General features: G+C 42.5%; 1 protein-coding gene across 4 annotated transcripts in view; it reads right to left on the reverse strand.

Annotated features, from left to right (window-relative positions):
- Nucleotides 1-798: 798 nt before the first annotated feature.
- The window catches only part of GOLGB1 (golgin B1), a 40,234-nt gene continuing 14,691 nt past the window's right edge, over nt 799-26,341 (reverse strand). The window contains exons 9-21 of one of the 4 annotated variants that reach the window (XM_086481271.1): nt 26,128-26,201; nt 23,695-23,779; nt 22,936-23,003; nt 17,063-22,083; nt 14,006-15,956; nt 12,243-12,421; nt 11,030-11,195; nt 9,759-9,890; nt 7,433-7,591; nt 7,203-7,300; nt 6,396-6,530; nt 4,118-4,223; nt 799-2,895 (exon numbers count right to left, since the gene is read on the reverse strand). In XM_086481271.1, coding sequence (XP_086337397.1) covers nt 2,761-2,895; nt 4,118-4,223; nt 6,396-6,530; nt 7,203-7,300; nt 7,433-7,591; nt 9,759-9,890; nt 11,030-11,195; nt 12,243-12,421; nt 14,006-15,956; nt 17,063-22,083; nt 22,936-23,003; nt 23,695-23,779; nt 26,128-26,201 — 8,309 coding nt within the window. In that variant the 3' untranslated portion in view covers nt 799-2,760. The remainder of the gene's footprint in view (nt 2,896-4,117; nt 4,224-6,395; nt 6,531-7,202; nt 7,301-7,432; nt 7,592-9,758; nt 9,891-11,029; nt 11,196-12,242; nt 12,422-14,005; nt 15,957-17,062; nt 22,084-22,935; nt 23,004-23,694; nt 23,780-26,127; nt 26,202-26,341) is intronic. The other 3 variants (XM_086481256.1, XM_086481264.1, XM_086481249.1) reach the window with 3 other exon arrangements.

Below are 26,341 nucleotides of genomic sequence, written 5' to 3' on the forward strand. Positions count from 1 at the left end.
TGAAACAGGAAATATCAGCTAAAGTGACACATCTTTCATTAGGTCAAGCCACAAAGCTGTTAGGTCAGACTATGATTATCAAATCAGGAGTTCCTTCTGAAGTTTTATTCTATTTGTCTATATATTTGCTATAAGCTGTAACCATTCCATCTGAAAATATAACATATTTAAATGTCTCTGAAGCAGAAGATGCTTATTTCTGTCCAGGAAAACTTGCATCATGGGCTTTAAGGAAACATTCTTTGCTTATAATTCTCGCGCTTATTAAATACAGTGGAAACATCATCTACAGTCTTAAAACACCCCATTACTAGCTTTTGTTCTAATAGTGGTGAATATGAACAAAGGTACCCGTCTGGCTACAGAAAGGTGAAAGGGGACAGTATGCTTTAACTAGTCCCATCTAAGTTAGCAGCATGCTTCCAGCTTGGCGTTGCTAACTCCTGTATTTTTCCTGGGGTGGCACGACTCTGATAGGGTGCAGTGTTCAGTCACGTGTGCCTAAATGCAAAGAAAAGTAAACACAAGCAGATCTTATTTTATTTGGATTGCTTGCACTAATGAAGTGCTACTTCCTTCTTTTGTCATTGCAGCTGAAAAGATGAAAAAGCCTGAGGGAGTGAGGTGAGACAGGGGGGAAAAGGTCACCTCCATAGGTATTCAAATAATACAAACAGAGCTTCTGCCATCAACGTACAAAGAAACTACACAAAGTGCCCTACAGTCCTGTAAAAGGTATGATACAGCAGCACTATACCCTCAAGAGACCTCTGTCATTTACATGACATTACACAAATCCCATCTGAAAAATAATCTTTATTATATATACAGGAGCACGTGCCCCAGGAAGCTATAGGCAAAGTATTTGGTCACTGAATTTATATAGTGGAGGAAGTCCACACAGATAACCAAGGGTAGCACACAACTGGATACATAGTGCCAATGTCCTGAACCTGCCAGAGATCCAGTTATTTTAGCTACCATGATGAAATCAATCCATCCTCAAACAGGCTTGTTAACTGGCTAGAGCATCTTAGTTTACCAGCAATATCAGAAGAACTACCTCTTTCCCACGGGAAAAATGTGACTGTTAATATGCTACCCAGAGGCAGATACAATCCCTCTGGCAAGTACTCTGAACAGAACCACTGCTTGGTCTCTGACAGGGAACTCAACTGGAACAATCTTCTTTGCATTCAGCACGCTCCCTTTAGAAGAGGGCAATCTTCAGGAATTATCTCTCCTACAAGCAAAGTCTGAAAGACCTGGGGCTCCTTAGCCCGGAGAAGATCGAGAGGGGACCTTATCAATGCTTATAAATATCTGAAGGGCAGGTGTGAAGAGGATGGGGCCAGGCTCTTCTCAGTGGTGCCCAGTGACAGAACAAGGGGCAACAGGCACAAACTGGAGGACAGGAAGTTCCACCTCAACATGGTGAAAAACTTCTCTACATTAAGGGTGACAGAGCACTGGAACAGGCTGCCCAGGAAGGTTGTGGAGTCTCCTTCTCTGGAGATATTCAAAACCTGCCTGGATGCAGTCCTGTGTGACCTGCTCTAGGTGAACCTGCTTTGGCAGGGGGGTTGGACTAGATGATCTCCAGAGGTCCCTTCCAACCCTGACCATTCTGTGATTCTTTAGAAAACACAGATTTCCATATATCCTATAAGATCAAGTCCATTTGCATCAGTCTGCTTTAGATTCAAACAAGTCCAATGACCAGCACTAGCTTTCTACAACAGGCTTTCTGTAAAGCAGAGATGGCAGAAGGTTTCACAACTCTAGTCCCTTCCTCAGTGTAGGGGGGGAAGAGTTTATTTCTGGAGCTTCTGCCTTTGATTTGGGCCCACAAATGCCACTATGGAAACTTTCGACACAGCTGTACAGGTTTAATCTTGTGATGAAGCTTCAGTGGACGAGAATGCAGGAGCACGGCTGCTCTCATTTCAAGAGGTATGCAAGCACCTTCCATCATCAGAGGTGCACAAATGCTATAAACAGCAAGGTTATTAACTTAGAGCTAAAAAGTTTCTTGTTTCCTATTCCTTTTCGATAATTAAGTTATCCTGTTATTTTACAGGCTTGTCAGGGCAGACAGATGACTTTTTAAATGGAATGCTCAGAAGGTCAAATTTTGGCCTTTCTTCAACAGGAGAGACAACTGAGCAGGAAACATGATTTTGAAACTCAGTTCACGTTCCTTAAAGAGTCCACAACTTCCTTAGGATATGCATTTCAAACAGCACTGAGCCAGGGAGCAAATCTAAGGGATGGAAGAAAGGGAAAAACCTTCTCTTTCTTCTCTCTAGCTACAGGGTTTCCCCAACCCAACTCACTGATGCAGTCTAAGAGAGGGAAGATCCTGCAGTTCCTAGAAGTGTTGAAGTACGGCAGCAACTCAAGAATATTTTTCTAATTCCTACCACAGCACAATACATATAAAATGAGTGGTGCTGCCTCTAGGTACAGGAAGAGATGCTGTCCTTGAAGCCTGTAGCATGAGGACCCTGGCTTAGAAAATGTACTACTCGTTTAAAAACACCAAAAGAATGGCAGATGTCCTGGAAAAGGATCCCAAGCATCAGCCCTAGCTGCTGCACACAGACAGCAAGAAACTTAGGTGCAAGAAGCTGGGTACAGCTACTGCTTAAGGGCTGATTTGGAAAAAGAAGGCAGATGGGTAAAGTGCTGCCCTGTTGACAGGGAATGCAGGCCCTCATTACAGAGGGCTGTGGCTCAGGAAAAGGCTGTTACTCCTGTTCATAGGTGGCCTGTAAAGCACAGGAAGAGCAGAACATGGAGAGCAAGCAGATACACGGCAACTAGCAGAGGCAACTGGGTCCGGGAACGGAAGAGAGAGCGTAACAGGCGTCGCAGTCCAAGGAAATTCTGGGTCTGGAAGAGTAAAAGAGAGACCAGTCAGTACCAGGAATGGACATGTACCCAGCTGCCTTCTTCACCCAGAGCCTTCCAGACCATGAAGGTAAGTTTGTTTAATGACCATGAACTTTCCCAAACCCATTCCACTGTCAAATTTGACCTCTAGAACCAATCTTGAGTGAAATATTCCCCTCCCTCTGCTCTCTGCAGGTTTCTCATGAATCATCTCTCTCCCAATTCTGCTTGAGAAAGGGCATGAGAATGCAGAACCTCTCCCTGTAACATTTGGTCCCTATGAATTTCTAGCCCCTCTGAGTGAAATATAAACGAATGATTGGATCAATGGTACTTTTCTGCTAAGGCCTGAAGCTACTAGGAATCTTGATTCACTCTCTAGCCTAGAAGAAAATTAGTATTTATTTGTTGTGTTCTTTCACCCTTGCAGCTGAAAGGACTTCTGAAGCTGTTGAACAAGCTGCTGTAGAGTGATCTTACTCTACAGGGGCTTTTCCAGGAGTCCTCAGACAACGTAACATTTACGGGCAAAGAAAAGAAAGAAAAACCTGTCTATCCTAAGTAACAAACCCCAAGCATGAGCACAGAGTAGCATCCAGTTACGGCTCTTCCTGTAATTCTGCTGACACTGCTCTTGAAAGCACCACCCCTAAGTCTTGGAGAGACCAGAGGGCAAACTCTTCATCGGGGTTTCATCCTTAGCAAAGCAGGACAGGTGACTGCTAGGCTGTCATTCGGTACAGTGAAAAAGGACCTCTCCACTTTGGCTCCCAGCCTGACTGACAGGCGTTTGAAAGACAATGAGTGAGGAAAAACTGAGATAATTGCTAAAGAAAAGGGCAGGCTCTATAGGCATCGCAGATGCTAGGGCCAGCAACATATATACTTCCTATGCATTGCCTATTTGCACACCACTGAGGCCTTGAATATTCCAAAAGGATCCTGGGACCACATTTTAGGCACAGACAATGCTGGCCTACATTTCAGTGACCTCTGAAATTTAGTCAGTTTATGCAGACTGTAGCAGAGCCACAATCAGAACAATATCTGGCTTTTGGCATGGAAAACAGAGCAAGACAAGAGCAGAAACCTACACAAACGCAAACATCTTTAAGTGTGCCTACAGAAGGATTTAGCTGCTACAGGTTCACAGTTTTCAGTTCACGTTTTCTCTCGTCAGCCAGGGCTCACACCATTGACAGCGGTGAATGTAAATTCTTACTTTGCTGAAATTATTATCCATGGAGTCAGTCAGCAAGGAATGCTCATGACCTGGAGCCATATCAATGCTAGCACTTAAGGAAGGCGTCCAATCACTTGACTGCAACCTGCCACAAAAAAAATATGAAATTAAATGCAGTTTCTTACGATGCCCCAAACCAACACTATAGACAGGCTTAGGAAAGGAGCTACTTCTTAAAAAAGTAATCAACCATTGCAAGCAAGCCATGGCCTCACTTGACAAGAACCGGTTGCATTTCTAGACTGTAGTGCCTCCTGAGCTCAAGCTGAGCAGAAGGACCAGGTGATCCAACTAGCAGTAGTCCTCCTTCCTCCACCAGGAGGCTGGTGGAACTGTAACAGAGCAGGCACATTGCACTCTCTGTACAAGTTACACTTGCTCAGTGTCAGTCACTTCCCATGCCCATAGTCCTAGCCATAGTCAGAGAGAAGAAAAACCTCCATACTGCACAATGTGCAGATTACCATTCCCCTCCAGCAGAGAGGACAAATCAGCTGCTGGCAGTGGAGTCCTTTCTTACCTAATTTATATCCTGTGACTTCAAAACTCATTATTGTTTTCCTGCTGTTTTTTTCCTTTTATGTTTCAGGAATTTCAAATGCTTTAACTTAACTGAGGTCTCCATGTTCTACCTGGGGGCTTTCAAGTGAAATTTCATAATGTGTGACTTGAAAGAAACCAGGGCAGATGATTTAATTCTGTATTTTAAATTCATCTGGTTCTTGCCAATTATTTTCTAGTGACAGATATTCAAGATACTATTAAAGGATGAAATGTGAAAGCAGCACTGTCAAATCTTCAGGCTAGCATTAGTTAGGGAAATCAGTTGCAGGAGGCTTTCATAGACTTTAATGCTCAACTTGGCTACTGTTGTCTGAGTGGTGCAGCAATTGTCAGTGAACTTCATCCAGAATTCTTCCATACAGACCATTATTTTTTGGCTGAATCAGCACATGTGTCAGAAGAAAGCCACTGTTTTCATGTAAAAGACTCCAATAGCGAGGTTTATTTTAACTACCAGGCAATGCACAGCACAAGTGCCTACAATCAAGTTACATGATAAAACCCACTTTTATTGTCAAGGAGGAGAAACAGGCATTCCTAACATGTGACTCGCTGCATCCTACCCCTAACATCTAGTCTAGGTCAGCTTCCTTTTCTCTGCTGACCATAAGGGCATCTGTCAAGTAACCCAAGATACACAGTGTATTGGCTATAAATGGCAAGGATTTGGTGACAGGGAGTCACAAGGGAGAGCTGTGTAGCAGGAGGCCATGAAGTGCCCTGTACCCACCACAGCTGGTTCCAGCTGGCTTGGCAATGGATGATGCCTCACTGTGTGCCAAAACTACAACTAGAGGAGCACATGGTGCCTCTGCTCAAACGTACTTAACAAATGGTGTAGCTGCTAAAAGAAGGAGGAAATGAGAGAGAAACAAGAAGCAGCAGAGAGAAACCTCTACATACTGATCCAGTCTCCTATGCTGCCCTTTGCCTAGTTACCAAAGCGTAATGTGCAGTGCAAACAACGGGACTGGATACTAGGATGGGGGGTGTCTAGGCTGAAGTTGAGCCTGGGAAAGGCAGGGAGAAGTGTTTTCCTTAAGTGTTTAATTGTTTCTCAATACCCAAATTAATTAAAAGTTTATGTTAATTGGTAATACATTAAAATTGAGTGCCATTCTTCAAGTCAAGACTGTTTTGCCCGTGACAGACAGGTGCTTACTGAGGAAACAAATCCCCTGTGAGCATTAAAACTCCTCTTCTGCCTTTACCTAATTCCCAGTCTCCAAGTTGTATTTTCTAGCAGTTAATTTAACTCATTGAGAAAGCTGGCATCTCATTTCTAGTCAGAATTTGTCTTAATGTCTAGTCAGTTGTCTCGGTCTGTCTTTGTCTACAATTGAAAGAGCTTGAACATCAGGAAACACTTTTTTACCGTGAGGGTGACTGAACACTGGCACAGGTTGCCCAGGGAGGTTGTGAAGTCTCCTTCATCCTTGGAGATAGTTAAAAGCCACCTGGACATGGTCCTGGACAACTCTAGGTAGCCTTGCTTGAGTAGGCGTGTTGGACCCGATGACCTCCAGAGGTCCCTGCCAGCCTCAACCATTCTGTGACTGTGGTAGACATGGTATAGTCGTTTCTGTGCCCCCAGTGACATTCAACAGAAGGACGTAATGAAGTGCAGATGAACATAGAGCTAGGATCACCATACTCTTATGGCAATATTGCCTGCTCGCTCAAGTTCCCTCACCTCCTGATCTGATCCTGTGCTGCAGAAAGTGCCTCCTCTACAGCAAGACGACGGTCCCGTTCTTCCTCCAGCTGCTCCTCTAAATACCTCAGATCCTGCTTTGTGCTGCTATGTAAGTGTTCTGTTTCAGACAACCTGTCAGAAAATAACCAAGCACATGACAAAAAAGGGCTAATTGTGGACTATTCTGTTTCTGTTGTATTCACTGGTGCAGTATGTGAACAGACTCCAATTCCCTTCCACTTCACATAGAAAACTTAGTTATCTTTTATTAATATATTTAAATTATTTGGAAAGCAAGAGAGAAGATACATCTCTTGAAGCTTCTGTGTCACATCAGGAAGGAGTTCCTCAGCTCTCATTTGTGGCCTCACCTTCTGAAAACTATTTTGAAAGGGTATGAGCAATCACGTGCTAGATCTTAGTTCCAGAAGGTTACAAGGAATCATGTGCTAGCCACAATTCCAGACACTCTCAGGCTAACAGCCTTGAGATCAGGACCACTGATAGACTTAAGCAGTTACTGAGGACCCAGCCCATCAAATCAAAGATGATAGTTTGGCTGGTGATGGTCAACTGGAATTGCTGCTGCATGTTGTCTCTTCATCTTTTGAGGTTCTACCCAAAGAGATAACTAATGACAGCTGTCAAGTGCATGTAACGGTTCCTCCACTTCCACGAGGTCCTAGTGTGGAACAGAGTTTTTCCAACACTGTGACAGAGAGTAACAGAAGTAGGCTCATCACTAGCCCAAAGACCTCCATCAGGACTAACATCCCCACCCCTGTCTCCCCAATCTTTCTTTACCTCAGCTGCAACTCCTGCAGTTCTGGTGTGTAACTGCCTCTCTGAGGCTCGTTCTTTTCTTGGGGTGCTCCTGGAGCAGCATCTGTTGCAAACAACTCCTGAAAGAAAGCATCAATGTATGGCAGACAGCACTGAACGAAGAGGACAGGAAGTGGCTACGTTACTGCACAGTTAGTGGACCCAGCTGCAATAAGCTTTTCCCTCCCTTGCACCAAGACCACCACTCTTACCACGCCCTTGTCTGCAGACTGCAGCTCCTGGAGCTGCCTCTCAAGCACCAAGCAGCGGTTCAGAACCTCATTGTAGTGCTGATGGCTCTCACAGATGTTCCGACCACTACCGCGCAGCTGGAGGGAGAGGGCATTTTTCTCCTCAAAGACCTGAGATAGCTGAGAAGAGAACACAAGTGCTAAGTAAAGAGCTCCTATTTTTGTGAAAGCAAAATTGTTCTCTGTGTAACTGAGGGTAAGAATTCTGTTGAGAACACGGGAACTGCCACGCTGCATGTTACTAAGGTCCAAAGACTAGTGAATCTCCAACAGTAGCTTGTGGCTAAGGTTTCCAGAACAGGAGTCCCAAAACATCGACACAACGTACAGAATAACATGCTTGCAAAACAAGATTTTTAAAGTGCTGAGACTGACCTAAGCCTTTCAGAAATATAATCAATAAATCATGACTGTTATATTCTTGATTTCTCCTTTAATGCAACTCTCTTTACGAAGATAGCTAAATTTTGAGTCTTCCATTTCAATGTGGGAATTGGACTGCTTGTGATCCTGCACTGAAATACAGAAACTTTTTCAAGATTGCAGGCAGCACTGATGATCACAGGTATGCCTTCAGAAGGCTAGAAAGAACTCCTGACAATAGACGTGGAACTTGGAAACAACTTTCTCTCTCCCTCTCCCTCTCCCCCTCCTCTCTTTCTGTCCTCCCCTCTCCTCCTCTGTCCTCTTCCTTTCTCCCTCTGGTCACTTTAGAGGAAGGGCACTAAAATTCAGTGGCAGAAGAGCTGCTGATTCACCCATTACTGTCACTGACCCTCCTGAATGTGATCTATATATGGCCTGGAATATTCCTCTGGTCCATTCAGGTCAGCTGTCCCAGTTGTGACCTCTCCCAAGCTCTTGCCCACCCCCAGCCTACTCACTGCAGGGAGAGCAGAGTGAGAAATGGAGAAGGCCTTATACTGTGCAATGTTCAGCAACAGCTGATACATGGGTGCGTTGTCAACACTGCTTTGGTCACAGCTCTGTAACACAGCACCCTACGGGCTGCTATGAAGAAAATTAACTCCATCCCAGCCAGCTCCAGTACACAGAGCTTTTAACATCATCACCCAGAGTATTCACATTTGGAAACTAAGGAGCTATGAACTAGACAAAGGAAATACTACACAGTTAAAAATTGGCTGGAGCACTGGACTCAAAGGCAATGATCAATGGCTTGACAGCCAGCAGTGAGCAGAACACTCCTGGGGCCTACCTGGGGCACATACTGCTCAACGTTGATAGCAATGTAAGTTACAACAGAGGAGTATAGCATCAGTAAATTTGCAGACAATATTGAATTTTGGGGAGTGGCTGATGTGACAAGTCCAAAACTTCAATCTGGAGGGACCTTGAGAAACTTGATGATTGGGCCAACAGAAATCTCAAGTTCAATAAGTGTAAACTTCTGCACCTGAAGCTAAACCCATGCATCAGTACAGGATGGGAAAAGACTGCTGAGGCCATAGCTCTGCTGTAAAGGACCAGGAAGTTACAGCAGCTGCCCAGCTGAATACAAGCCAAGAGTACATCCTCACTGTGAACAAGGCAAACTGTCTACTGGGCTGCACAAGGAGAAGCAAGGCCAGCGAACTGAGGGAAGTTACTACCTGCTCTGCTTGTTATCAGTAAGACTGTACCTGGAACACTGGGACTGGTTTTAGGTCACTCATTTTCAGATGGGGAGGTCCCAGTTGACTGGAGGTTAGCAAATGTGACACCCATCTACAAGAAGAGCCAGAAGGAGGATTTGGAGAACTACAGGCCTGTCAGCCTGACCTCGGTGCTGGGGAAGGTTATGGAGCAGATCACCCTGAATGCCATCACGCAGCATGTACAGGACAACCAGGTGATCAGGCCCAGCCAGCACAGGTTTACGAAAGGCAGGTCCTGCTTGACTAATCTGATCTCCCTTCTATGACAAGGTGATCCGCTCAGTGGTCAGACTAGATATTAAGAAAAACATTTGAATTAAAAGCGTAGAGCAGCATTGGACAAAGGCCGAGAGAGGTTCTGGAATCTCTATTCTTCCACCATTCAGCTAGGCCAAGTCATGGCTGATCTGATCTAATGTTGGTGACAGTGCTGCTTTGGGCAGCAGAAGGATGCACGAGATCATGTCAGAAGACTCTTCTAACTAATATTTCTGATTTTGTGTTACTTCACTAAATGCCCACAAGAGCAGAAAGATTCATTTCTGTTCCCTGAGCCCTACTCAAACCTATCCTCTTCCCCACATTCCTCATCCCAGACTCTGCAAGCAAGTGTAAGCTATAATCGGTACCTTGCTGTTTAACTGCTGAATTCTGAGCTCTTTTTGGTGCAGTTCTTTCAGGCTGTCACTTAGCTGGGCCTGAAGATGTTTTGTCTCCGTTTCTAGGCTTGAAAAGTCCCCTCTCACAGCTTCTGAAGAAATCTGCCAGGGAAAGAACAATGAAAAATACACTGCACACATGACAACCCCCTCTTATATTAGTCCTCTCTGTTCAGTATTCCAAGGTCAAAGCCCAACATTGTTCCTAGGCCTGAAACTTGATCTGCTCAAGCAAAACAGTAAATGGGGAATAAATGGAAATATTCTAAAAGCCATCTGAAAATCCAAATAATTAGGAAAGATCACTGAACTTGCACATACGATGGGTCCTTCTCAAAAGTTTCTTAAAGCTGTCTACAACACAGGAAGGAACAAAAAAGGCATATGAATGAGAACAAGAAATAAACCCAAACAAACAAAAAACCAAAGCAGTGTCCACACTGCTCTCTTTCAATACAGACTAAAAGGTTAGCACTGAAGCATTCTCCTAGAAAGCATCATATGTACATTGTTCTAGCTTTTTCTTTGCATACATGCATGTGTATGTCAGAGGGATAAGAGAAGATTTCCTCCCTCCTTCACTGACATTAAAGCTGCTCACTGGAACATTACAGATCTGGGAAGGAAGAGTTCTTTCCTTGCTCATAATGCAACAGTATTGTACCTGCAGCAGGCAAACATCCTTCCCTAGACTAAGCATAATACTCAACATATTCCACCCTACTTTTAGGACTGTGATATAGGGGAAAGAAGGCAGAAAGTAAAATGTTCAATCCACGGCCTCTCTGGGCTTGAGTCAGGATTGTAGATCCCTGTCACAGTAAAAACAGCAGTAAAAACTCAATAGAAAACTTAATTAGAACGTGACATTAAAAGGAGAACTAAACCAGAAGATCTTAGATACAAACATAGTGCAAGAGGCAATTCTAAACTAGCCAGAAAGACCTGAGAAGTTCCATACTGCTTAGAAGGACCTAAGGTGCCTAGGAAGCCCTGTCTCTCAATCTCTTTCTTGAAACATTAGGAACCATGAATTAAGGGAAGAGCACAAAAGGGTATGCTAGAGTTTTCTAAAGGTTTTCAGTGACCCAAGTTGCATTGTTGGAATAGTCCTTGGATGCCACACAACAAAATCCGACACTGCAGTCTGTATGAGCTGAATACAAGCGACATATGCTACTCTGGCTGAATTTCAAGCCTCACACTTCCATGCAATAAAGAATCTGTGTATTTCCACCCACCTTGGTTTGGTACTGCTCCTCTACAATTTGAGACTTGCTGAGGGGCAGTCTCATTTCTTGCATGATCCTTTGTAAATGGCTCAGTTGCTTGTCTTTTTCAGCTATGACCATCAGGTACTGCTCCTTTATGCTGCTGTTCTCCTTTTCCCAGATAGTTTTCTCTTGTCTGCCCAGTACGACACAAAGGAAATTACCAGGAAGTTACCAGTATCACTTATGATATCCAGGTATCTGGCTCAGAATGAGCTGAGCATGACTTTATTTCCTGTCATTACCCTGTCCCAGAAAAGCAGTTTTATAACTAAACCAAAACAAAACAACCCACTTAAGTACAGAAACCTTAAAAGCAGGTTTAAGGAACCTGTATTTGGCTCAACACTGCAGACTGTTCAATGCTCACACTTTTAGTATTCCTGGACATCATTTTGATCTTGCTGTACAGAAAGTTTTGCCAAGCAAGTCATTGGCAATGCCACTTGTCATACTAACATTATCACTGCCTCAGTCAAACATGCACCAGAACCACAAGTTTTTATATCACTTTGGACAAAGATAAGCCATGTATCTTTCCACAAAAAGACCCCACCCCTTTCACTCCAGGTTCAGACATTCTTAGATGGATCTTTGAAGTACCTGAAAGGATTTTTTCCCCATTTTTAGAACAGAGCATATTTGTCTAGTTTTAGTCCAGTTGGAGATGACAGTTTACTAGAATAAAATTACAGCCCTTTTTAAAAATAGAAGACATAAAGCAAGGGAAACAAAGGATTAGACAGTCATACAAAACGAGTATTTTCTAAACAATTATATCAGTGGGATAATAAAGGATGTTCAATCATCAGCTTGGAATGGAGAGTTCTGTCATTGTATACATACGCTCCAATACAAGAAATAGCCTAAGTTTCCTCTCAAACGGATGATATTGGCCACCACTGGATGAAGAAATAAAAATTAAAAGGTCATTGATCTCTTTCACACAGGCATTTCCTTTCAGTATGCTGGGCTGTAATCCTTCACCTTAAATCTAAGGCAAAAGATGAACAGGGGAAATGTGTGCCCACTCCCGAACAGTGCAAAGTGATTTAGTGACAGCTGACACAGGTGAGGCTGAGGTTCTCAATGCTTTCTTTGCCTTCTGACCACAATTACTCTTTGAATGAAAGAAACAGCACGTTCACATCTCTGAGGCAGTGACAAGACAGACAATTCTCACCTAAGCTGCTGGAGCTCCTGCTGGTAGAAAATACTTTCTTGCTTCAGCTGTTCCTGGAGACGGTGCTGTTTATCTGAGTCTTGCTGATATTCCTGCAGTTGTGCTTTTAAGCGAGAATTTTCAGCTGATTCTACACCAACTAGTATGTATTGCTGCTGCAGATTCTTCAGCTCTCTTACCTTTAATTAAAGGAAAATATCAGAGTGTGAGACAACTGAACAAGCAGCTAGGTTTATTACTCGTAAGTGTTTAAAAGCATTTCTCACAGTGGCATCGGGAGAAAAAAAGTCACATTCAGATGACACAGAAACTAGAAATTGAATCAGTGATTACAGCAGACTACTAAAAACCGCTCAGAAAAAAACCTCAGAGAATTCTATTGTTAATGAGAGTAGTGAGTTTTGAGACCTTCCATGAAGATTTGACATATATTAACACAAAGGCCCCAGACTACAATATTAATTCCCTTATTCAGAGGAAGACAAAGTGAGACAGAAGGAGGTGATTAAGAATAACTCCCGAAGTTGGTATTTACTGTAAAACAGGGAACTGAGGAACTAAAATCCTTTTGACAGTCTACTCAGACTGGAATTAGAAATAGGTTGTAATTACACATCCATCACTGCGATCAGTTTTTGAAGACAAGATGATGTGATTGACTGGAGACAGTGAAGTACCTAATGAGTCAGGAGATCCTTCTGCTGAGGATCTATCTTATTATTAGCAGCACTACAGATTTGCAAGTTCAACAAAACAGCAGGTGAGAAGACAAATCTATACATAACTGAGACATAAAATGGACAAGAAGGAAGACGTGTTTAAGACAGTATCACAAAGTCTGTTGTGAATTAACAGAAGGGAAAATTAAGACAGACAGAGACAGTGGAAAATGACTGTAAAAGTCTGTCATCTGACCAGCAACTAGAACTCTGAAACTTGCTGAGCCGCATTGTGCTAGAGACTATACAAACACAGACACACTAAGTATGCAAAGATGTCAAAATGAAGCTGGAATGCCTTGTACCTGTCTTGACAGTCAGCTGCCAAGAGGAGAAACAGACCCAAGTCTTTGCTCTAGTCTCTTCTACAAATCTAAGACAAATCAAATACACAAGCTTCCACAGATGTGGACTAAGCAGGTTAACAGGGACCCCCTATCTTATTTCTATGATCCCATATTTTCAATTAAGCTAACGAGAGAAACCAGCCTGCAAAGCTAACAATGAAATCACAGCTTCCATATGTCAGAGAAGATAACATAGATGACACATGCTAAATCCATGGGATCTGATGGGGCATGCCCACAAGCGCTAAGGTCATTGGGAGGCAACTCAATTACCTTTGAAAGGTCATGGTGACTGGGAGAGGTTCCTGAAGACTGAAAGAAAGCAAACGTCAATCCTACATACAAGAAGGAGGAACTGGGGAATTGGAGTCTGGTCAGCTTCATCTCCATCCCTGGGAAGGTGACAGAGCAACTAATTCTGGAAACCATTTCCAGAGAAGTTGTGGAATATCCACCAATGGAGATATTCAAAATCCAACTGGACACTATCTTGGGCAATATATTCCAGCTGACCTTGTTTGAGCAGGGGGGTTGGACTAGAAAATCTCCAGAAGTCCCTTCCAACTTGAACTATGCTGTGATTCTGTGAAGACAATGATCTATGTTTCACACTGCAAATACCAGATCTAAGCGTGCTGAATTTTAAGATGTGATAACCCAAATCTATGGGGCTTTAAGTAAGAGAACAAGGACTTACTAGTCTGTCTCTGTCATTCTGTAAGGAGGACAGTGCCTTCTTAAGACTCTGCACTTCTGAAGGAGTGGTGGAAGTGCTCCCTTCTGCCTGTTGCTTCACTTCTTCAACCTTACGTCTTTTGCCCAATTCATCCAGCAGACGGTCTCGCTCATTCTGCAGGCTTGCCATAGCCTTGGAGAAAGATTTGACTTGGTTGGAAGAGCCTTCCAGTTCTGAAGACAAACGGAGAAGCTCATCATCTTTGGCTCTGAGCTTCTGATTAATTTTCTCAATCTGGGTCAAGAGACCTCTTTCATCAGTGGCTCTCTGCAGTTCTGTCAGCTCAGACCTCACTGTATCACGGTCCCTGGCAGTGGCATGTTGCTCCTCTTGTAGCTGAACCATCTGTTTCTGAAGATTCTGCACTAGACTCTTTTGTTCCTCTAAGTCTGCACAGTATTTCTCTTTCAAAACACGAAGCTCTTCATTGGCCTGGTCCCGACTATCCTGAAGAGAGCTCATGGACTTCCCAAAAGACTGAATTTGAGCTCTGAGACCTTTGTTTTCATCTGTGACCTCAAGAAATTTCTGTTCCATTTCCATCAAGTCCCGTGCCAACTCTGCTACTCTCTCTTCTGCTGTTTCCGTCTCATTCCTCATTATCCCTGCATCATGATGTAGGTGCTTCAATTCCTTTCGAAGCCTGTCCTCAGCCTCTTCCACTCTCTTGGCTGCATCCCTTTGAACACATACTAGTTCCCCCTCAAGTTCTGTTATCCTTTTCTGTGAGAGGGAAAGCTTACGACTCAGTTCTTGTGCTTCTCCCTCTTGGGCCTTCAGTCGTGCTTGACACTCCATGATAGGACCCCCCTCATGTAATACTGTCATCTCACTCTGCACCTGAGAGAGAGTGGACGTAAGGGTTTCAATCTCTTGAGACATACTGTCTTTATCTCCTCTCAAGGCTTCCATGCACTTCCTGAGATCATCCTGAGCATGCTTGGACTCCTTCAGCTGTGTTTCTATGATTGCATTCTCCTTTTCCAGAGTTTGGATCCGCTGAAGCTGCGTTTTGAGAAGTTGTTTCTGCTGAGAGTCCTTTACTGAAATCACTTGGTTCAGGTCTTCTCTATACCGCACCAACTCTGCATTCAGCTTGGCATTCTCAGAGTTGAGGTCATCCATCCGGCTATGAAAACTTCTCATTTCTTCCTTAAGCTTATTGTTTTCAGCAGCAGCCTCTTGAATTAGCTGGTCTTTTTCCAAAATTATAACAAGATGACGTTCCTCAAGCTGCTTGTAGTCTCTCAGTATGCGATCTCTGTCATCTTGCAAAGATGACATGGACTTAGTGAAGGAGTCCAGTTGTGCCTTCTGCTGCTTACTTTCTTCTCTGTTTATCTTCATCTTTTCAGTGAGACGATCGAGTTGGTCAAGAAACTTGTTCTTCTCATTTTCCAAAGCTTTTCTATCTTCTTCCCCCTTACTTAGCCTATGCTCCAACACTTTAATCTCTTCAGAATGTTGCTGCTGTAATTCAGATAGAGCAGCCATAACTGCTTCTTCCTTGGCAGACAGCAAACTAATAATCTTTTGATCCTTGGCACTAGTTTCTTCATGCAGCTTATTTGTTAGGTCCTTGGAAGCTTGCAGATCAGCCTCAAGCTGCTCACAGCTGAATTTAAAATTCTGGATACTGACCTCTTGTTGCTTGACTGTACTCCCCAGCTCTTCTCTGACCAATTCACATTTGGTGAAGGAATTCTGTAAGTCAGCAAGCTGGTCTCTCAGGGTGCAGATTTCCGACTCCAGTTTCTGCTGTTCGTTCTGAGACTTGCTGTACAGTTTCTGAGACCCTTCAAGCTGAGTCAAAAGCTCCTTTTTTTCTTCCTGCAACATTTCACATGTCTTTTGATGATGCTGAATCTCCTTCCTGGATTCAGACTCCCAGTCCTTCTTGTTGCATTCCAGCCTGAAAACAGAGAAGAGAAAGCCATTCACAAATCAATGAAGTATCTCGGTATCTAAAACCACAGTAATAGTTTTAATCGTTTATACTAATTTAGAAAAGCCACAAAATTAGTTTTACTTTAAGAAAGCAAGCTGGAACTATCCAGATGATTAGTTTTCCCTCAATTTAAAATTCAAGGCATCTTGTAAAATTCTGACTGCTCTACTGTCTGAAGAGGGTGGTGCTCAGGGAGTATTTTTGAAAAGTTATCCAGTGAGATGAATCTTTATGTCAATATTGAAAAAATGGAGGAGGTTAAATGTTGAACGTTATCACCTCCTTTTCATCAAAATAGCTCTTTCTCTCATCCACTGTAGCTAATGAAAATGAAAAAAAAAAAAAAAAAAAAAAGAAATGGTTGTTCTCATATGCTCGACGTTCATTTCACGTTCCAGCATGCAAAGATACAGAATTTTGATCACAAACTTCACAGAACATTTTTACTCATGTAAGAACAGTTTGGTTTTGAATATTAGAAATTCCCGGATGTACATTTTGGTATGTTTCCATAGCTCCATTTCCCCCTCAAAATTTATTTTGGGATTAAACTAGAATTATTTATCCCAATGCCCTCTTGATCTGCCAAGTTTAATGTCTGAACGCAACAACTCTATGCAAAAGAATCTATTTCAAATTCCAGATTAATAAAGACTCTAGATAGTACTCAGATGGCTACTGCTTGTCATAGAGACTAGATTTAATATGGGTACCCTAATGATGGGAAGAATGAATATTTTACAGTGTTACTCTCCCTGTATCCTTGTGCAGACAATGAATACATAGTAACTCCCTACAACAGAACTCCAAACCTCTTTTCTATCCAAACATAAGTGATCCAGTAGATGAGCCTTACATTTATGGCTTTATTAGGAAGACTAATTCTGTTCTCCACCTTAGGCGTTCTTTCATTTTGCAAATCACATGCCACATTTAGCATATGTACATACTCAAAATTCTTTCTTTCTGGTATACTGCAAAAGGAAAGGGGAATCCTACCTCAACCCTGGCTGCTGCCTTGTCAAAAGAAAATGTAAGAATACCAGCTGAGTCATTATCACCTTCTTTACCTGGATATACGAGTCTGAAGTTCTTCCACATGTATGGTCATCTGCTTCATCTGGTCCTTTAGCACAACACAAGTTTCCTCTTTTGAACGTATTTCCTCCTCCTTCTTTTGAATAGTTTCAGTGAATTTCTTCTCCCATGTTTTTGATTCATCTATCACTCTATCCCTGTCATCCTGAAGGGAAGACATGCTCCTGGTGAAGGCTGCAAGCTGGGCTAGTGTTTTGTTTAGGCTGCCTTCCAACTGCTTGGCTTCTCGATCCTTTGTCTTCAAGGAGTCTTGAAGATCAGCAACAGTTGTTTCCATATAGTCTTTCTCCCTCTGCAAAGTTGCCAGCTTTTCTTCCATGTTTTTTATTTCCTTTGAGTGCTTGTCTTTTTCCTGTTCCAGTCTTTTCTCAAAGTCCTCATCTTTTTTCTTCATTTTAATTTTAATGTTCTCTTTGCTTGCCTGAAACTCTTCTTTCACTTTGACACTCTCTGCTAGAACCCTTGCTGCCTCACTCTGGGTGTCATCCAATACTACTCTGCAGAGAGCAAGCTCTGCTTGGGCTTTCTTGGTGTCTTCAACTGCTTTAGCTAAAGTCTCTTTGGCTGCTTCTACCTCTTTCTGAGACTCACTCTGCAGAAATTCCAGAGCTTTAACAGTTCTTTCTAAACTACTAGTTTTTTCTTGGCTTTTAATACAGTCCTTCTGCAGCTGCTTAATCTCCTGCTGTTTCTGTTTCAGCAGTTCCTGAAGCTCCTTTACATGCGTGCTGCTGTCTCCCCTCCAACTGCATTTTAGCTTTTCTACCAATTCCTTTTGCTTTTCTGAACTTGCTTTACTTTTCTCCTTTGCCATCTGACATTTCTCCTCCTCCAGTTCATGCACCATTCTCTGCAAACTCTGAAGCTCATGTTTCAGTCGCTCATTTTCAATCTGGAAGTCTGTTGCATCTTGCTGATAGTTTCCAATACTCCCATTAAGTTCCGCCAGCTGATTCATGAGCCTTTCTTCCAAGTCATCCTTCTCAGCCTCTAGCGTGTCTTTCAGTTCTGTCATCCTGATGAGGTCGTCTTTGGTTTTTTGGACCATTTGTTCCATCTTTGCTACTGTGTCCTGAAGAGCATTTAATTCATTGACTTTCTCTTCCATTTGGGACTCTAAAACCCTTTTCTCACCTGCTAAAGTCTCAACACACTTGCGAATGTCACCCAGCTGTTGCTCTGAAGCCCTCCTATTATCTTCTAGTTCTGTGATTCGCTCTGTGAGCTCAGCTATCTGCTGTATGTAGGTACCAAGATCTTCACAAGGGATACTGCCTTCAAATGCTTTTTGTTCCAGCTCTGCAGGAGGAGATTCTGATCTAAAACTTCTGTGCACTTGATTTTCAGTCCTCTCCATTGGTGGTGGTGTGGCAACTGCCTGATTTGTTGTCTTCTGTGCAACATACTTGTCTACCAGTTCTCTGCTTTCCTTCAACTTAGATTCTGTTAACTGCAAATGACACTTTAAGTCTGTGATTTCTTGATTAAGAGACTCCTTTTCAGCCATTACTGTCTCAAGCTGAGTAGAAAGAGACTGGTAATCCCTCCTAGAACTCTCCACATCTTCTTTCAGGCTAGTATTTGTAAAGACATCTCCAGTCCTGTGCAGCTCTCCATCTGCAAAACGCATCTCTGCTCTAAGCTTCTCATTCTCCTCCTCTAGTTCTAGGATCTTTTGTTGCTTTGATTTTGCAAATTTCCTCATTTTCTCCTTCATTCCATCAATTTCCTGACCAGCTTCCTGTAGCAGCTCATCTGCTTCCTCTTTTTTTGCTTCAACACTTTTCAGCTTAATAAAAATGTCCTGCTTTTCCTGCCTAACAGTTTCCAAAACACGCTGAATCCGTTCAGCCTCATTACTCACATTCTCATACGACTGCAAGAGAGTTTCATATTCTTTCTGAAGCTCCCCGTACTTCTCATGCCACTCAGAACTCTCAGCGGCTTGAAAGCCTTTCAAGGACTCCATCTCCTTCTCCAGCTTCTCCTTCTCTAGAACAAGACCATCTAGAGTAAATGTCAGGTTTTTACAACATCCATCAAGATTTTCATTTTCTCTAAGTACTTTATCAACTTCTGCAATAAGTTTTTCTCGCTCTTCAGTGAGGCCCGCTATCTTTTCCATTAAAGTATCTGTTTCTTTAACACGGCCACATATTTGGCTTTCCATATTTGTCATCTTGACACAAAGATTTTCAATAGTACTTTTAGCATTTGCCAGCTCCTCTTTTAGAGATTTGCTCTCCTTTAGTGCCTCTTTTCTAGAGATAAGTGCAGCTTGCAACTTTCTCTGCATTTGATTCTTCTGTTTAGCTGCTTCTGCACTGTCATCTTGCTTCTCCTGAATTTCAAGCAACTCTGTTTGCAATTGCTTGCTTTGTTCCTCATGTACCCGAGCCTGAGCTTCCAACTGACTACACAGTCTCTTGACTGAATCCTCTTTTTCCAGCAACTGTGCCTGCACATTATCGAGAGCTTCACTTTTCTCCTTTAACTGCAAGTTAAGAAATTCCATTTCCTCATCCTTTTGGTGTATAAGTGTTTTCAGGTCTTCCAGACTGCCCTCTCTAGAAAATTTTGCTTGACTCTCCTCCAATTCTGTCTGAAGACTTGCTGCCTTAGCTTCGGCTTGGTCAGAGGTTCTCTTCAGCCCTTCTATCTCCAGAAACAACTGTGCTATGTGCTCTTGCAAATGAAAGACTAATTCTGATTTGCATGCAAGTTCACTTTGCGTATGGGTAATGTTATATTCCAATTCCTCCTTCTCCATCTGCAATTTTTCAAGTTTTTTCTTAAACTCTTCCCCAGAAACATCTGTAACTTGCACAAGTTTGTTATTTGTTGTATTTTCTGCTTCCGTGCATGAAGAATCCAACCCACCTCGATTCCCAAGAACATTATCTGTTGATCCCTTCTGTTCTTGGAGCTGCCTGAGCTGAGCTTGGATGCTCTCCTTCTCTTTGCTTTGCTTATCAAATTGCTCTTGTAGGATGTTGTAATCATCTTTCTGCTGTTTCAGCTGTTCTCTGTGATGCCTGTCTTTTTCTTGAGCCTTTTTTATAGTGTCTTTGCGAGACACCAGGGCTTCCTGAAGTTTTTTTTGAAGTTGGTCTTTTTCTTGTTCAAGAGTTGAAATCCTCTCTCTCAGAGCAGACTTTTGGTTTTCTTCAAGATCTGTAGCTGCTGAACTATTTTTTTCATTTTCTTCATAATCTTTTGTGCTTTTATGGGTTTCAGTTACTTTGTCAGCAATTGTCTGACTCTCCACGATTTCATCTTTAGTTGAAATGATGTTTGTCTTACCTTGCAAGCTTCGCCTCATTTCCTCAATCACCGCCTGCAATTGTGCTTCAGTAGTTTCTTTATCCAGCAGGTCCTTCCGGATGCTCTGCAACTCAGATTCCTTTTCAGAAAGCAGTTGAATTAGATACTCCTCACTGGGCTGGCTTTCAAGATGCACTTCTCTGCTTATCACGCTTGTCATATTTTCTTCCCCTTCCGCTTCCTGAGCTACTGAGGCTTCTGATTTGTGTTCTCTTCTCAATTGTACTAATTCATTCTCCAATTTGCCAACCTTCTTCAGAAGCTCCTTCCTGTTAACAAGTGCTGCTTGCAGCTTCCGCTTTACTTGCTCGTTTTCTTTTTGCAGAAGTTCAAGTTTATTTACTAATACCTCACTTTCCTTACACGCTACCTCTGTCTCATACTGCTGCTCAGATGGCCCACATTTCAGATATGTCTCTTTTGCTTCTATGTTTTGCTCTTTTTCTTCCTGGGCTCTTAATAATAAACTTGTTTGCTCTTTAAGACTCTTCAGCTCATTTTCTAGAGAAAACTTATCTTCATTCAGCAGGACTATTTTCTCAGACATGCTGACACTGATCTCTGTCATCTGTTGGTCTTTCTCCAGCAAGGTTTGTTGCAGGCTCTCTATAGACCTGGTGAGTTCAGCAACAAGCTGTTCTAGCCTTGCTGCTTCACGTCCCTTTGAAGCTACGTTTTGGGAAAGCTCTTCTATCTCAGCTGTATTCTTCCTCAAAAGTTGTTCTAGATCAAGTCCTTCACATTCCTTCTTCTTGATCTGACTTCTCAGATCTTTTAGTTGCATGTCCCGATCAGAAAGCTGAAGTTGAGCTTCATCCAAATCTTTTTGCAAAGCTTCAATTTTTATCTCCTTGGTTTTAAATTCATTTTTAAGGCTCTGGATTTGCTCTCTCAGAAGACTGCTTTGACTGTCTGAGTGTCTCTGCTTTTCTGAAAGAGCTAGACTTTCCTCAAGTTGCTTCACTTGCTCTTGCAGTTCTGTTACGGTAGAAAGTTCCTGCATCTGATACAGGAGCTGATCTCGTTCTTCAGTCAAAACACAAAATGCAGCATCAGAATCCTCTATTTTTCTTCTGTATTCCTCAGCCAGCTGGTTTAGCCTATTTATTTCTGCACCTTTCTCTCCTAAATCTTTCTTATAGGATTCTTCTGATTTCTGCAAAATTATTTGCAGTTCTGTAATTTGGTTTTGTAACTTTACCAGTTCTTGAGATTGAGAGGTGCCAGGCTCTGGATCTGCTGTGGAGACTTCTTGTATTGCCCTCATCTCCCCTCTGCAGGGGACAGTGCTCCCCTGGGGCACCTCTTGAACCTCGATTTTCTGAAGCACATCAATGTGCTGCATTTCCGTTTCTCTCAGTAATGAGCTACTGCCCAACTCATTTTGTTTATCTGAAGCCTTTTGCTCGTCCTTCTCAAGAAACTGTATCTGGGAATTATGTTCCAGCTCGTTAGCTGCTTCTCCTGTTTGGTTACTTGTAGAAGTTTGGCCATTTGGGCTCTCGAGCTGCCTTTTCAGAAAAGTTATTTCTTCTTGGGCTTCTTTCAGTTCCAGCAGCAAAACTGACAGCTCTTTCTGTTTCTCTGCAGCAAGATACTCTAGAATTCCAGGTGGACAACTTTCCTCAGTAAACTGCTCTCTTCCATTGGGAAAGCCATCTGTTCTTGCCTAAAAGAAAACAATAGGTTTCAGTTTTCCTTTGAATCCTGTGAAAGGGTCACTTTTGGAAGCATCTGCTTTCCACACTTCTTTCGTAGTTTAAGGATACCCTTTCTTGAGCTGACTTAATGCAATAAATAGTACCCTCACTAATAACAGGACGACTCCTCAGGTCATTTCTGTTCATTTCAGCTTCCGAAGCTGCAGCATGAAAGACTCTGGCTATAGGATTAGACCACAAATGTAACTTCCTATTCCCTTATTTCCAATTCTCCCTTGATTACAAGGCAGTACGATTCTGAAGTGTTTCAGTTCTGTGTTTCTTACAAGTCCTCCAGTGTAGTTATCCAGCCACATTTTCCTGGCATGCTACCCAGTCTCCGATTGAGGAGGTTTTGTCTCCTATTCTATCTGTCCATTTAACATGGCAAAGAAACAGTGTTAGAAGTCCATATTCCAGTCTGTGTCCATCTCCAAAGTGAGAGGACCAGACAAAGCATCTGGACCAATGTGCTTGGCTTTTTCCAAATAACTATCTTAAGGCTTCCTCCCACCCCCAAGAACAGATTACAAAAGAAAACCAGTCACAAATCATTCCCAGAAAGCACGGGTCAGCAGCCCACCAGTAAGTTAACACCTTTTGTTGTAAAGGCTGTCTATTCATCAGTTTGAAGGGCAGAAACAATTTACAGGGAACCACTACAGGAGAGCTATGCGTTAAAGCCTGTTGCAGTGTTGCAACAATGACTTTATGTTATGGCACGTTAAAAAACAACTCTGAGGCTTTCAAACAATGAAAATTTTCATATCCACAGATGCACACAATACAGAGAGGAAAAAAGTTCCAAACTAAATTTGTACCTCAGGGATCACCGAAGTGTCATCAAAAGGCTTTTGCACTTCAGAATTCACCAGCTCTCCTGACACACCTAGCGATAAAAGGTACACTTGTTCACCATCAGCATAACAAGTTGCATACAAAGTCAGTAGGTAAGTGGAGAGACAATATATGGGACTGGAGCTTCTCTAGTTTCCAAGGCGAGAAAGACTAAAAAAAAAAAAGTTTCAGCCTATGCATTGCACCCAGACTGCCCCAATAGCTCCACACATGCAGAAGCCCCTGCATTTGCTGCATGCTGGCATCACCTACGTCTACACTGTATCTAACCCATAAGAAGAATGAATTGGCAAAGAGAGAAGTGAAGAAGTGAACTAGGTAACAGGTTGTTTTGAGTTTGGGTTTGGGTTTTTTTTTTATAATTTGGGGGTGGGGCTAGTAATTCCAGACACAACAAAAAATTTTCTGTCTCACAGAGAAGAACACAAGTCTTCATCTTAATTCTCTTCTGTGTCTTACACATCAGCCTTTGCATCTACAAGCACACTCTCCTTCAACCCCTTCTTTATGATCTTAGGAATCACTTCTTTCTTTTGTTCTGATATATCCCATCCATCCTACATTAGAATGTTCTCTTCTACCTCCTGTGCATCTTTTCTAGCTCCTGTACATCTTTAGATTCTGACCTCAAAGCTCCTCTTTCCAAATCACCTTAGATTTGTCCATGAAGCTTCTCAAATTTCCACAATTTTCTTGTCACATGCCTTATTCTGCGTCCTCACCTGTAGAAGAGCAGTCTGCATAAGAGGCTGGAGCTTCCAGAGTCTGTAAGTCTTGCAATTTCACCTCAGGTCCAGCATTCTTATTCTATTGGGTGAAGAAAAAATACTCAGCTTTGAGCCATGCTCTTTGCATTAGAAGACAGCTATCTTTGCGGCCTACTGCTCTGCCAAGCTGTAAGTAAAAACTATCAGTCCCAACTTTAGACACAACTCTGATGCCTAATGAAAATAATTTTTAAAAAGGCAGATTGGTTTTGATGTTAAGCAAGTGGCTAAGACAAACCTCATCAGATTAGGATATCAATGAATCAATAATTCTAATAACTTCCTTCCCAACTTGAGATGCTTCCTCTTCCACTTTACTGCTTCAAAGGGACCACCTATAGATTTGTAACCTTTCACTGAAACCACCCAAGCAGAGAGGGTGAGAGGTCATGTGTTTGTCACTGAATGCCTCACTACTCCAGCAGCCAAAGAACCTGCAGTCTTCCCAGAAAAGTTACACTAGGCTCCACCACATAGACAAACAAACCACCCCACAACAATCCATTAACTGCTACATGTCTCCTGCTTCTCTGTCAGACAGAACAGAACCTCACTGTTGAAGAAAATGGAGCACACTGGAAAGAGAGAGGAGATTTTGCAGTTTCATAGACATAAACTCTTTTTGCCCACACAAAGACGCTGAATAAAGCCCAGGAAATTGTTTAGTTTGCTGTTGACATCCATACAAGAACTAAGTCTTCATCCACTAATGTCTTCATTCTGAAAAGTCTACTTGTAAGTTAATATGCATCTAAAATGAATGTCAAAATTTCTCGCTAGTTCCCAACACATGTTGTGTTTCACCACAACAAACAATTGGCACCATTAGTACTACTTCTGTGGGAAGAGCTCTGAACTAGAGTAGAGAGACTATGAGTCAGAACTAAGTAAAGTGTCTCTCAAAAAAGCTACTCCCTCCCACCCCTAAAAAAGCAAGTAAAAAACCCTAACCCAATCCAACAACGGAATGACTGAAAACAAAATGAAGTGTTGAGAATTAACATTTGCTGTAACTACCTAGAACCTAAGTACAGGGCACTAACAGGTCACACAATCATAAAGAAACCTCCAGCTTCAAGTTTGAGAGCACCTTGCCTTTGCAGGTGCCAAGTACTGAAATGGAATGTATGGCATGCACCCAAATAACTTGTGTAAGTGACCTAAACCCCTGAACTGGGTTTGGATTCACATGTATCTTGGCCTAAAGTCATGGGTCAGAGGCAGCACAAGCGGCAGGATACAGCTGTCCAAGTGTAAATACTTACATGCATGCTATTAAGCTAGACTCTTCTTATAATTATGACACTGAAATGGACAATTCCAGGGTCGGATTCATTGACCCATTTTCAACATCCACCTTGATCCAGGTGAATCATATGCTAAAGAATCTGTCATCTCCACTAAAAGAGCTCTAGAAAATAGCTCAAAGGCTTATATCTGCCCTTGAAAAGACTCTATGTGTGTGTGTAAGTACCCATTGATCCACTAGCTTACACCTCAACTACAGGCAGTTGGAATGTAAGGGTCTGAAGTCAAGCAGGATGAGCTGACTCAAAATGCCTTCTCCAGTTTCAATATGAATCCCAAATGTCAACTTTTGCCCTGATACTTCACAGTAATATATACACTATAAACTCTCTCTGTTGGGAAAGGAATGTGTTAGATAAAACACAGCGTCATCTTCTTCCCCCTGCTGGCAGGCTGGAACAGAGTGGAGCAGTGTAGAAAAAGCCCAGACCTTGCTCCAAGCTAACAAACAATTCTACAACAAATTCTTAGTACAGATATATAGATGCAGTCATATACGACTGAGTACAAGGCTGACTTCGCACTTGCTGAGCACAAAGCAAAGCAGCAGGTATCCAATCCTGCACTCTACTCACCAACAGACTGACTGCAATTGTTCCCACAGCTGTTCACAGTGGAAGAGTACAAGGACAGCGTCTACCTGTCTCCCACTTAAAGAGAACTCAGCTTCCCCTAGTCAGTCTGCCAGATCCCCATCAGGGCAGTGGGAATAGATGGGAGTTGGGTCGAAACGCATTCTATAATGACAGCTGAGCCTTTGGAACTGTATTTCCTGATACTCGCCTCAGTTTAGCCTACAGTTTTGCTGAAGAACTAACTTGCAAGAGGCAGAAAATAGCACGAATATGGACTGGTGGATGAAGGATGTAAGAATTCCACACAGCCAGCAAAGGGAATACAGTCTGTTAAGAACACACTACAAGCAGTATTTGGAAGCTATTTCTGTCTTTCACCATTAATCCAGTTAATAATAACCTTCCAAAGAGGATTGTTAAAAAAGGCCATAAGAGCTTAGCTGTTTTAAAAGGCCAGTCCTTGACCTATTTTAGTTTTAGCTTATTTCAGCTGCTTAATCATTACCTGCTTCACGTTTTCTGCAACCATCACAGCTTCCTGCTCTGGCTCCCGGAGAACAAGTTGCAAGTGTGGTATTTCTGAAACATTCAAACACAATTTCTTTGAAAACTAAAACCTGATTTAGAGAGTAACAGGATACTCTTCCAGGACCTTTAGTGCACAGGGCACATAGCTGTTAGGAACACTTAGGTAGTGGAGATATACAACGTTTCCATTG

Source organism: Leptosomus discolor, chromosome 1 (assembly GCF_034619465.1).
Source record: "Leptosomus discolor isolate bLepDis1 chromosome 1, bLepDis1.hap2, whole genome shotgun sequence".
In the NCBI taxonomy this organism is placed as follows: Eukaryota; Metazoa; Chordata; class Aves; order Leptosomiformes; family Leptosomidae; genus Leptosomus; species Leptosomus discolor.